At 49.0% G+C, this 10,733-nt stretch overlaps 1 protein-coding gene across 1 annotated transcript; it reads left to right on the top strand.

The window, feature by feature from the left end:
* The first annotated feature begins 604 nt into the window (after positions 1 to 604).
* Positions 605 to 10,374, top strand: MED4 (mediator complex subunit 4). The gene is made up of 7 exons (XM_054162920.1): positions 605 to 1,116; positions 2,462 to 2,528; positions 3,931 to 4,101; positions 5,205 to 5,262; positions 6,602 to 6,688; positions 7,491 to 7,622; positions 9,933 to 10,374. The coding sequence occupies exons 1-7, from the start codon at positions 605 to 607 to the stop codon at positions 10,103 to 10,105; spliced, it is 1,200 nt and encodes a 399-aa protein (XP_054018895.1). The 3' UTR covers positions 10,106 to 10,374.
* Positions 10,375 to 10,733: the final 359 nt, after the last annotated feature.

Below are 10,733 nucleotides of genomic sequence, written 5' to 3'. Positions count from 1 at the left end.
GATTAGATGGTGTTGGGTGATAGGTTGGACTGGATGATCTCAGAGGTGTTTTCCAACCTGGTCTATTCTATTCTATTCTATTCTATTCTATTCTATTCTATTCTATTCTATTCTATTCTATTCTATTCTACTGTGGTACTGTGATACTCCTATTCTATTCACAGTATGACAGTATCACCAAGGTTGGAAGAGACCTCGAAGATCATCGAGTCCAATCTGTCTCCACAGACCTCATGACTAGACCATGGCACCAGAACAAGAGGACACAGTCTCAAGCTGTGCCAGGGGAGGTTTAGGCTCAAGGTGAGGAAGTTCTTCCCAGCAAGAGAGATTGGCCATTGGAATGTGCTGTCCAGGGAGGTGGTGGAGTCACCATCACTGGAGGTTGGAGTTGATGATCCTCGAGGTCTCCTCCAACCTTAGTTATACTGTGATACTGAGGTGTTTAGGAAGAGACTGGATGGGGTGCTTGGTGCCATGGTTTAGTTGATTAGATGGTGTTGGGTGATAGGTTGGACTTGACGATCTCAGAGGTCTTTTCCAGCCTGGTTAATTTCTATTCTACTCTATTCTACTGCTCTTCTATCCTATTCTGTTCCGGGGAATGGCAATACACTCCATAAGCAACAAGCGCCGATCCTTCTGTAGAAGCTCAGCTCCCCGAGAGGGCCCTGGCAGACACACTCCTAGTCCCCGCGGGGCAGACGCGACCTGCTTTGCGCCCCGCCCGCAGCTCTGTTCAACGAGCACGCTTCGACTCCGCCCTTACTGCCCCGGCCCCGCCCCCGGCTCCTCCGCCTCCCAGCCCGCTCCCGCCCCCCGCGCGCGCCGCCGAGGGGGGAGGGACAGGAACCGCCTTCGCGGCTGCCCGTCCGCCCCGCGCATGCGCCCGCCGCAACTGGGCGGCCTCCGCTCGCACCTCGGCCGCTGGGGGCGCTGCTGCCCGCCCGCGCGCGCGCTTGGCGCCGTCGTCCCGGCGCGGGGGCGGGGCTGGTTGTCGTTGGGGCCCACGCCCGAGACCGTGATGGCGGCGGCAGCAACCGCAGGTGGTGGAGAGCGGAGCAGCACTCGGGACCGGCTCCTGGCGGCGCTGGAGGATCTTGAGCTCTTGGCCAGGTACCGCACTCTGACCCTCCACGCCCAGTGCCCGGATGGGAGCGCCACGGGTGGGGTGGTGGTGTTCGGCGCTGGAGGTGCGCGGAGGCGGCGATGGGGGTGGCGAGAGTAGCGAGTGTCCCTTGGGGTCGGACTGGGACGGGAGCGGGCCGACCCGATCCCTAGGTGCGCAGCGAGGCGGTAGCAGGGCCCGACCCGTGTGCATGCCTTTCCCTGCTCTCTTGCCCTCCGCAGGCCAGCAGCTGCGGGAGACCCGGGTGGGAAAGCATCGGCAGCGCCTTATTTCCTGTTGTCAGAGCAGAAGGAGAGCTTTCCTTGTTCTTCCGTTTGCCTTTCTAGGTGTGCACCTGCATTTCGTATGAAGTGCACCCCCGCGCACTCCACACCCCGGGTTCAGGCTGTTTATTAGTCACTGGAAACGATGCTGCAGCGGTGTTGCATGGCTTGAGCCAGCCTGGTCGTTGCCTCTGTTACTGTTAAACTCAGCCGAGCAGGCTGCAGAACTCCTCTTTGGAGTGGTATAAATAAATGCTCAGGTACCTAGTCATAGAAACACAGAATCAGCAAGGTTGGAAAAGACCTCAGAGATCATCAAGTCCAACCTATCACCCAATACCTCATGGCAGCAAGTGCCACGTCCAGTCTTGCACACCTCCAGGGATGGCAACTCTACCACCTCCCTGGGCAGCACATTCCAATGGCAAACATCTCTCTCTCTGAAGAACTTTCTCCTCACCTCCAGCCTAAACTTCCCCTGGCACAGCTTGAGACTGTGTCCTCTTGTTCTGGTGCTGGTTGCCTGGGAGAAGAGACCTACCCCGACCTGCCTACAATCTCGCTTCAGGGAGTTGTAGACAGCAAGAAGGTCTCCCCTGAGCCTCCTCTTCTCTTGGAGGTGAGGTGAAAGATCTTCACTGAGAGTCATTCATCATTGCAATGTGCTGCCCAGGGAGGTGGTGGTGGAGTCAGCATCCCTAGAGGTGTTCAAGAGGGATTGGATGTGGCACTTGGTGCCATGGTTTAGTCTTGCGGTCTGTGGTGACAGGTTGGACTCGATGATCTTTGAGGTCTCTTCCAACCTGGGTGATACTGTGATACTTAGTGCATTTCATGAGTGCAAGTGCACATCAGCACTTCAGAAGCTCAAATAAGAAAGAAGAAAGCCTGCTGCAGTATTGAAACTCGTGACAGAATTACTCTTAGCACTGTGCTGTGGAATTATAAAGTACCCACACCTGTGAACAGATTTGTAGTGACACCAGTTTTCTGACCATTGTGGAATGACTTGATGTGACTGAGAAGTAATGCTCTAGCAAATGGTGTAAACACAGACTCCTCCTTTTAGGGAACTCATTGAAATTTTGGCAATTTCAAGAAACCAGAAGATTCCACAACCAGGAGAGGAGAGCCAGGTGAGCTGACTTTCTGAATTCTATTTCTTCAGGTATCTGCAGTCCTTTACTTACTTGGTTTCCTTTCTTTTTCTCTTGCTTGCTTGCATGGCCCCACTACAGAGGTATTCCTTCTCCACATGTTGGGGTTTGTTCATTTATTTTATGCTTCATTGTTCTTCTTCCCCATTCAGGGGCCATTGGGTGATGAATAAAGGCATGAAGCTTGTTGCTGTGTAGCAACAAGATTCCAGTAATGCAGAGAATCTCAGAAGTCCTCCCAGAAGTCCTTTATTGCTGTGTTGTAGAAGCCCTGGAATTACAGAGTCTCAGAGTCCCACTTACAGAAGTCCCAGGAGCCTTTAACAGAGGAAGCAGCTAACAGAAGTCCAGAGCATATCCCTCACAGCAACCCTACACTGAAGCCCTAACTGAAGATCCTTGAGAAGCCCCAAACAAAAGTGCCTATTGCTCAGAGTGGCTGGGTTTGATACTTTTTGTTATCAATCCCTTAACCAGTAAAACCCAATCACATATCTAAGTGAGAATCTTTTCCCAGTGGGAGGTGCCAGCATGTCAGGGAGGTGGCTTCTGCAGCAGGTTCCAGTCCAAGGGTGCCAACGTGAGGGCATTGCTCTTGGCACACATGGAATGGAGTGGAATGGAATGGAATGGAGTGGAATGGAATGGAGTGGACCAGACCAGGTTGGAGGAGACCTTCAAGATCATCGAGTCCAACCTATCATCCAACACCACCTAACCAACTAAACCATGGCACCAAGCACCCTATCAAGTCTCCTCCTGAGCACCTCCAGTGATGGTGACTCCACCACCTCCCTGGGCAGCACATTCCAATGGGCAATCACTCTCTCTGTGTAAAACTGCCTCCTAACCTCCAGCCTAAACCTCCCCTGGTGCAGCCTGAAACTGTGTCCTCTTGTTCTGGTGCTAGTTGCCTGGGAGAAGAGACCAACCTCTGCCTGTCAGAGTGGCTGGGTTTGATACTTTTTGTTATCAATCCCTTAACCAGTAAAACCCAATCACATATCTAAGTGAGAATCTTTTCCCAGTGGGAGGTGCCAGCATGTCAGGGAGGTGGCTTCTGCAGCAGGTTCCAGTCCAAGGGTGCCAACGTGAGGGCATTGCTCTTGGCACACATGGAATGTTACTGTTTTGCTCCATGCAGCAAGCTAAGGAATAGGTCAGTTAAGGACTCATGCTCTCTGCACATGTCCAGCAGCTGCCCTCAGAGCAGTGGCTACAACACTTCATAGGCTGCAAACAGAGGGAGAAATTTTGTTGTGTTTTTCACCCAAGCAGAAATAATTCTGTGGATGCCAATTGCTTTTCTTTGCAGCTCGATGGAGGGTGTGTGGTTGTGCTAGCTGAATGACAAACATTCTGCAAAACTCTTGTCCCACAGATCCTGGAACTGCTGATTCAGAGAGATGGGGAATTTCAGGAGCTGATGAAGCTGGCAGTTGATCAGGGGAAAATCCATCATGAAATGCAGCTGCTAGAAAAGGTGGTCGAAAAGCGAGATAATGATATTCAGCAGCTGCAGAAGCAGCTGAAAGAAGCAGAGCACATTCTGGTAGGTTCATATGCTTTGGAGCCTCTACTGCTGCCAAAGGTGGTTCTGGAGAATATTGTGTTAGTTTTATAGGATTTAAATATTTAAAACTTCATGAGAGCTTAGTGGGGTTCTGTTTGTTTTCGGTAGTCAGATCATAGGATCATAGAATCTGCATCCCCCCTGTTCCTCATCAAAGCTGATGCTTTTTGAATCTCAGCAGGGATGGAACTGCTGTCTCAGAAGGGCAGGGTTTTCTAATCACCAGGTGTCAGAGCTTCCCATCTCTCCACTGTTCCTGTGGCAAGAAGCCTCCCTGGAGTGTCTGTCTGTTGAAGGTATTCAGGAGGAGACTTGATGGGGTGCTTGGTGCCATGGTTTAGTTGTTTAGGTGGGTTGGATTGGTTGATGGGTTGGACACAGTGATCTTGAAGGTCTCTTCCAACCTGGTCTATTCTATTCTAGTCTAGTCTAGTCTATTCTATTCTGAAGGTCATCAAGTCCAACCTGTCACCCAACACCTCATGACTAACTAAACCATGGCACCAAGTGCCACATCCAATCCCCTCTTGAACATCTCCAGGGATGGTGACTCCACCACCTCCCTGGCTAGCACATTCCAACAGCTAATAACTCTCTCTGTGAAGAGCTTTCTCCTCACCTCGAACCTAAACTTCCCCTGGCACAGCTTGAGACTGTGTCCTCTTGTTCTGGTGCTGGTTGCCTGGGAGAAGAGACCAACCCCCACCTGGCTACAACCTCCCTTCAGGTAGTTGTAGAGAGCAAGAAGGTCTCCCCTGAGCCTCCTCTTCTCCAGGCTAAGCAATCCCAGCTCCCTCAGCCTCTCTTCGTAGGCCTTGTGCTCGAGGCCTCTCCCCAGCCTCACTGCCCTTGGATGATGTCATGGTGTTCAGTTTTGGTTTATAATGCTGATTTTCTTCCCAACCTACTTTATTTCTCTGCATTTTGAAAATGTTCACTGAATAGGTTCTTAAAATGCAATTAAATGCAAGGGTTTATTTACAGAGCTGACTACATGCAGGACTTTACAATGTAAAGATGCATTGAAGGTTTACTTTAGTTCATTGGTGTTTTGTTTGGTTTTGGTGTTGTTTTACCACTAGGCAACAGCTGTTTATCAAGCAAAGGAAAAGCTGAAATCAATTGAAAAGGCAAGAAAAGGTGAGTATCCATACATATATATATATGTACTGTTGCTAGTGAGCTTGATTTAGATGGTGTTGGATGATAGGTTGGACTGGATGGTCTATTCCAAACTGGTCTGGTCTGTTCTGTTCTGTTCTCTTCTGTTCTGTTCTCTTCTGTTCTGTTCTCTTCTGTTCTGTTCTCTTCTGTTCTGTTCTCTTCTGTTCTGTTCTATGGTAATTTAATTCTGCCATTTCAGATGCATTATAGGTAAACTCTTTTAAATAGCCATTTCATTATGAACCTCTAAGCATTTTCTCAAAGCCAGGAATTAATTCTTTGTGGCAAACATATCTTAATATGAAACTTCAATTGAAGCGTCTCAGTGCTCCTCTTGGACTGATAATGGTATAACACATGACCTGAGTGCATCACTGACTTGTCTCAGTAGGTGTACTAAAGGAAGGGAGAGAGTGTTTGTGTGCATGCATGTTAGAGAATAGAATAGAATTAACCTTCAAGATCATTGAGTTCAACCTATCACTCCACACCTTCTAATCAACAAAACCATGGCACTAAGTGCCTCATCCAGTCTCTTCTTAAACACTTCCAGTGAAGAATTTCTTCCTAACATCCAGCCTAAACCTGCCCTGGCACAGCTTGAGACTGTGTCCTCTTATGCTGTTGGTGGTTGCCTGGGAGAAGAGACCAACTCTGCCTGGCTACAGCCTCCCTTCAGGGAGTTGTATATAGCAAGAAGGTCTCCCCTGAGCCTCCTCTTCTGCAGGCTAAGCAACCCCAGCTCCCTCAGCCTCTCCTCACAGGGCTGTGCTCCAAAACCCCTCCCCAGCTTCGTTGCCCTTCTCTGGACATGTTCAAGTGTCTCAATATCCTTCTTAAATTGAGGGGCCCAGAACTGGACACAGGACTCAAGGTGTGGCCTAACCAGTGCTGAGTCCAGGGGCACAATGACTTCCCTGCTCCTGCTGGCCACACTTCCTGATGCAGGCCAGGATGCCATTGGCCTTCTTGGCCACCTGGGCACACTGCTGGCTCATGTTCAGCCTACTATCAACCAGGACCCCCAGCTCCCTTTCTGCCTGGCCTGTCAAGGACACTGCTTAAGAGATTGGTTTGGTTTTTTCACCAGGTTGAAGAACTGTTGACACTGAAGGTGGACTGAATTTGTGGCTGTAAATTCAGTTTGCTGCAAAGCATAGCCCAAGAATCCTCTAAGGGGTCATTCAATTTCAATCACACCCTTTGATTGAGAAAATGACATGCCCAGTGTTTAAGATCTTAGTCTCCAATGCTCTGAAATAGTTGAGTGATGCCTTTTCCTGAGAATCTAGTGATTTCTCTTCCATTCCTGCAGGTGCCATTTCCTCTGAAGAAATAATCAAATATGCCCATAGGATCAGTGCCAGCAATGCTGTGTGTGCCCCTCTGACATGGGTACCAGGTAACAATCATGCTTATGACAAGAAGCTTTTATTTGTTTGTAAGTTGTTCTAATGCTAAAGCAGTGTCAGTACCCAGTCTCATGCAGTCACAGAATGATAGCCTTTAGAAGGGACCTCTGGGGGTTATCCAGTTCAACCTCTCTGCTAGAACAAGTCCTAGAGGAGGCTGCACAGGACTGTGTCAAGGCAGATTGGAAATAATCTCCAGAGAAGGGGCCTTGACCACCTTTCTGTGCAGTCTGTTCAAGTGTTCTGTCACCTCTAAGCAGTTTTTCCTTATGTTCAGATGAAACTTAGTATATTCCAGTTTGTGCCTCTCACCTCTTGTCCTGTTGCTGGGTAGCACTGAAAAGAGTCCAGCTCCATTCTCCTGACACTGCCCCTTTAGATTACTTAGAATCATAGAATCAGGCAGGGTTGGAAGGGACCACAAGGATCAGCTAGTTCCAACCCCCCTGCTATGGGCAGAGACACCCCACACTAGATCAGGCTGGCCACAGCCTCATCCAGCCTGGGCTTAAACACCTCCAGGGCTGGGGCCTCAACCACCTCCCTGGACAACCCATTCCAGGGCTTCACCACTCTCATGGGGAAGAACTTCCTCCTCACCTCCAGCCTCAATCTCCCCACCTCCAGCTTCATTCCATTCCCCCTAGTCCTATCACTCCCTGAGATGCTGAGAAGTCCCTCCCCAGCCTTCTTGTAGCCTCCTTCAGCTCCTGGAAGGCCACAATGAGGTCACCAGTCATTTGTTAGAAACATGTTAAAAGCAATTTAGTAACCTGACTTTCTTTCTTAAAGGGGATCCACGTAGGCCATATCCTACAGATCTGGAAATGAGGAGTGGTCTCTTGGGTCAGATGAATAACCCATCCACCAATGGAGTTAATGGGCATTTACCAGGGGATGCACTTGCAGCAGGCAGACTCCCAGGTAAGGAAAACAGTTTTGGTTTGCTTTTCATTATTCCTTTTACAATCATAGCAATTATGCATTTTCCTTGGCAAGGGCAAATCAGAGTTAAAATTCTGAGGCTGCTTAGCATGCAACTTCAACCTGGTTTAATAGTGGACTGCTTCCAGCATTGAAGCATGTCCCCAGGGTGGAAAACACTGGCTTACATACTCAGCTGGTTCACATAAAGTTGGTTAACTTCACTCCAGGGTTAGCTGACTTGACTCCAGTTGGGATGAGACCACCTGGTACTGTTGCTGGTCTTCCTAAAGTGGGCACAGGTCTGGCATGGAATCATAGAAGGGTTTGGGTTGGAAGGGACCTCCAAAGGTCAAAAAGCTGCATTCCATCTTTGCAGCTGCTGGTGGGTTGGATTTGTAAGCTAGGCAAAGTATCTGGTGTTGGGGGACTGTGACTGTAATTCATACCTGGAATCTTAGGTGTCTGCAAGCTTCAAGATCAGAACCTACTGTTTGTGTTGACTGTTGATTCTGAGTTAGGCAGCACCTGAGTAAGTGCACCATGCATGACCTCTTGCTTAGACAGTGTCCTCTCATTCTATATTCTGGGCTGCCCAGGGAGGTGGTGGAGTCACCATCACTGGAGGTGCTTAAGAAGAGGCTGGATGAGGCACTTGGTGCCATGGTTTAGTTGATCAGATGGTGTTGGGTGGTAGGTTGGACTTGGTGATCTCAAAGGTCTTTTCCAACCTGGTTAATTCTATTCTAGTCCAGTCTAGTCTAGTCTATTCTAGTCTATTCTATGTGGGTGGGCTATTGTTCACTTCTGACTGCCTAGTTACTTGTAATTCTTGCTATAAGCAGGAGGTAACTGGGATAGACTTAGATACAGTGCTTGATAATAAGTGGAGGAGGACTGAGACAACAGTAGGAGCATACATTGAAAGGAAGGGGCCAGAAATTGCATCTTGGTGTGTACTGCAGCTTTGAAATGGGAGTCATTTGGGGGGCAGGGAAGGGAGAGACTAGAAAATGTAGGTATGTTAGTAGGGAGTACAGTATGGGATGACTGTGGAAACAGGAGAAAAGAAGAAATGGTGAATGCTGAGCAAAGTCAGAGGCAACTGAGTGTGGCCTGGTTGGGGCACAGTGGGGTGTTTCAAACCTCTTAAGTATCTCTGTTTGTGGTCCTCATTTTGTGCTTGTGAATAGTAATGCAGTTCCAAATGCTTCAAAGGTGAAAAGTTCTGTATGAATTTACACTGTTTTGAAGTGATGAGAGACCAAGGCCCACCTGCACAATTGTGCCTCTCTGCCAGAGTAGGCTTTTGCAGTGGTAAATGGCTCCATCACAAGGTGTTTCCCAGCTGTTCCCAGAGAACAGAATAAAATTAACCAGGTTGGAAAAGACCTTTGAGGTCATTGAGTCCAACCTATCACCCAACACCATCTGATCAACTCAACCATGGCACCAAGGGCCTTATCCAGTCCCCTCTTAAACACCTCCAGGGATGGCAACTCCACCACCTCCCTGGGCAGCACATTCCAATGGCCAATCTCTCTTCCTGGGAAGAACTTCTTCCTAACATTCAGCCTAAACTTCCCCTGGCACAGCTTGAGACTGTGTCCTCTTGTTCTGGTGCTGGGTGCCTGGGAGAAAAGGCCAACCCCCACCTGGCTACAACCTCCTTTCAGGGAGGTGGAGAGAGCAAGAAGGTCTCCCCTGAGCCTCCTCTTCTCCAGGCTAAGCAACCCCAGCTCCCTCAGCTTCTCCTCACAGGGCTGTGCTCCAAACCCCTCCCCAGCTTTGTTGCCCTTCTCTGGACACCTTCCAGCATCTCAACATCTTTCCTAAACTGAGGGGCCCAGACCTGGACACAGGACTCAAGGTGTGGCCTTACCAGTGCTGAGTCCAGGGGCACAATAACTTCCCTGCTCCTGCTGGCCACACCATTCCTGATGCAGGCCAGGATGCCTTTGGCCTTCTTGGCCACCTGGGCACACTGCAGGCTTCTGTTCAGCCTACTATCAACCAGCACTCCCAGGTCCCTTTCTGCCTGGCTGCTCTCAGCCACTCTGACCCCAGCCTGTAGCACTGCCTGGGGTTGCTGTGGCCAAAGTGCAGCACCTGGCACTTGGATGCGTTCGGTCTCATGCCCTTGGACTCTGCCCATCTGTCCAGCCTGGCAAGGTCTCATCTGAGGGTTTCATCTGTCCATAATTCAGAGATAATTTAAGATTTGTTTTCATGTTAAGTTGGAGCTCTTGATGACCTCCAGCATTTGTTGCTGCACACAGTTGATCATTGCTTATGCCTCTTTCCTTCCAGATGTGCTTGCTCCTCAGTATCCTTGGCAGTCAAGTGATATGTCAATGAACATGCTACCTCCTAATCACAGTAATGACTTCATGCTGGAACCTCCAGGACACAACAAAGAGAATGAGGATGATGTAGAAGTTATGTCAACAGACTCCTCAAGCAGCAGCAGTGACTCAGACTAGGTACAAGAGGGGACAGCATCCCTGGTAGACCTTTCCTGTGGTGAAGGTAGGTTGGATGCTGTTCATCACAAACTGCAAGGCCCTTTTGTTAGGCTGGCAGCCCTGAGCAGGGAGAAGGTGACTGCTGGCTCAGAAAGAGGGTGACATTTAAAACAGAGGACTTCAGAATTACCTTTTTTCCCCCCTTTTTTGCCCTTAAGCTGTTCAAGTGAAATGACTGGGAGCTTTCTGCTGGAGGACAGATGTCACTTTCCAGTGATGATGTAACTGTGTGACTGTGTTTGCAGGAGGGGGGTGTGTGTGTACATTTGCTATACATTAGATGATGAAAGTTCCTGGTTAAAAAGGTGTAAGGGGAATCCCCTTGATGCTTGTTAGTAACTTCACTCTTTTGATGATAGCCTTTTCTATGGCACAGCAATGAGACACAACATTTGTAATTCTGATACTATTTGTTGTTGTTGTTACTGCCTCAATCCATGTTCTTGGCCATCTTGTGTCTGCTGAGAACAAGAATGTGGCAATAACCTGTAGGGGAAATGGTTTGTAATTATTGTAATATATAATGAAGGGTTTGTCATAAATAAATGCAGCTTTGATGGAACTTGCAGCTTCATTGTGCACACTC

Source organism: Dryobates pubescens, chromosome 7 (genome assembly GCF_014839835.1).
Source record: "Dryobates pubescens isolate bDryPub1 chromosome 7, bDryPub1.pri, whole genome shotgun sequence".
Lineage (NCBI taxonomy): Eukaryota > Metazoa > Chordata > Aves > Piciformes > Picidae > Dryobates > Dryobates pubescens.
This window is presented reverse-complemented; position numbering and strand designations above follow the sequence as displayed.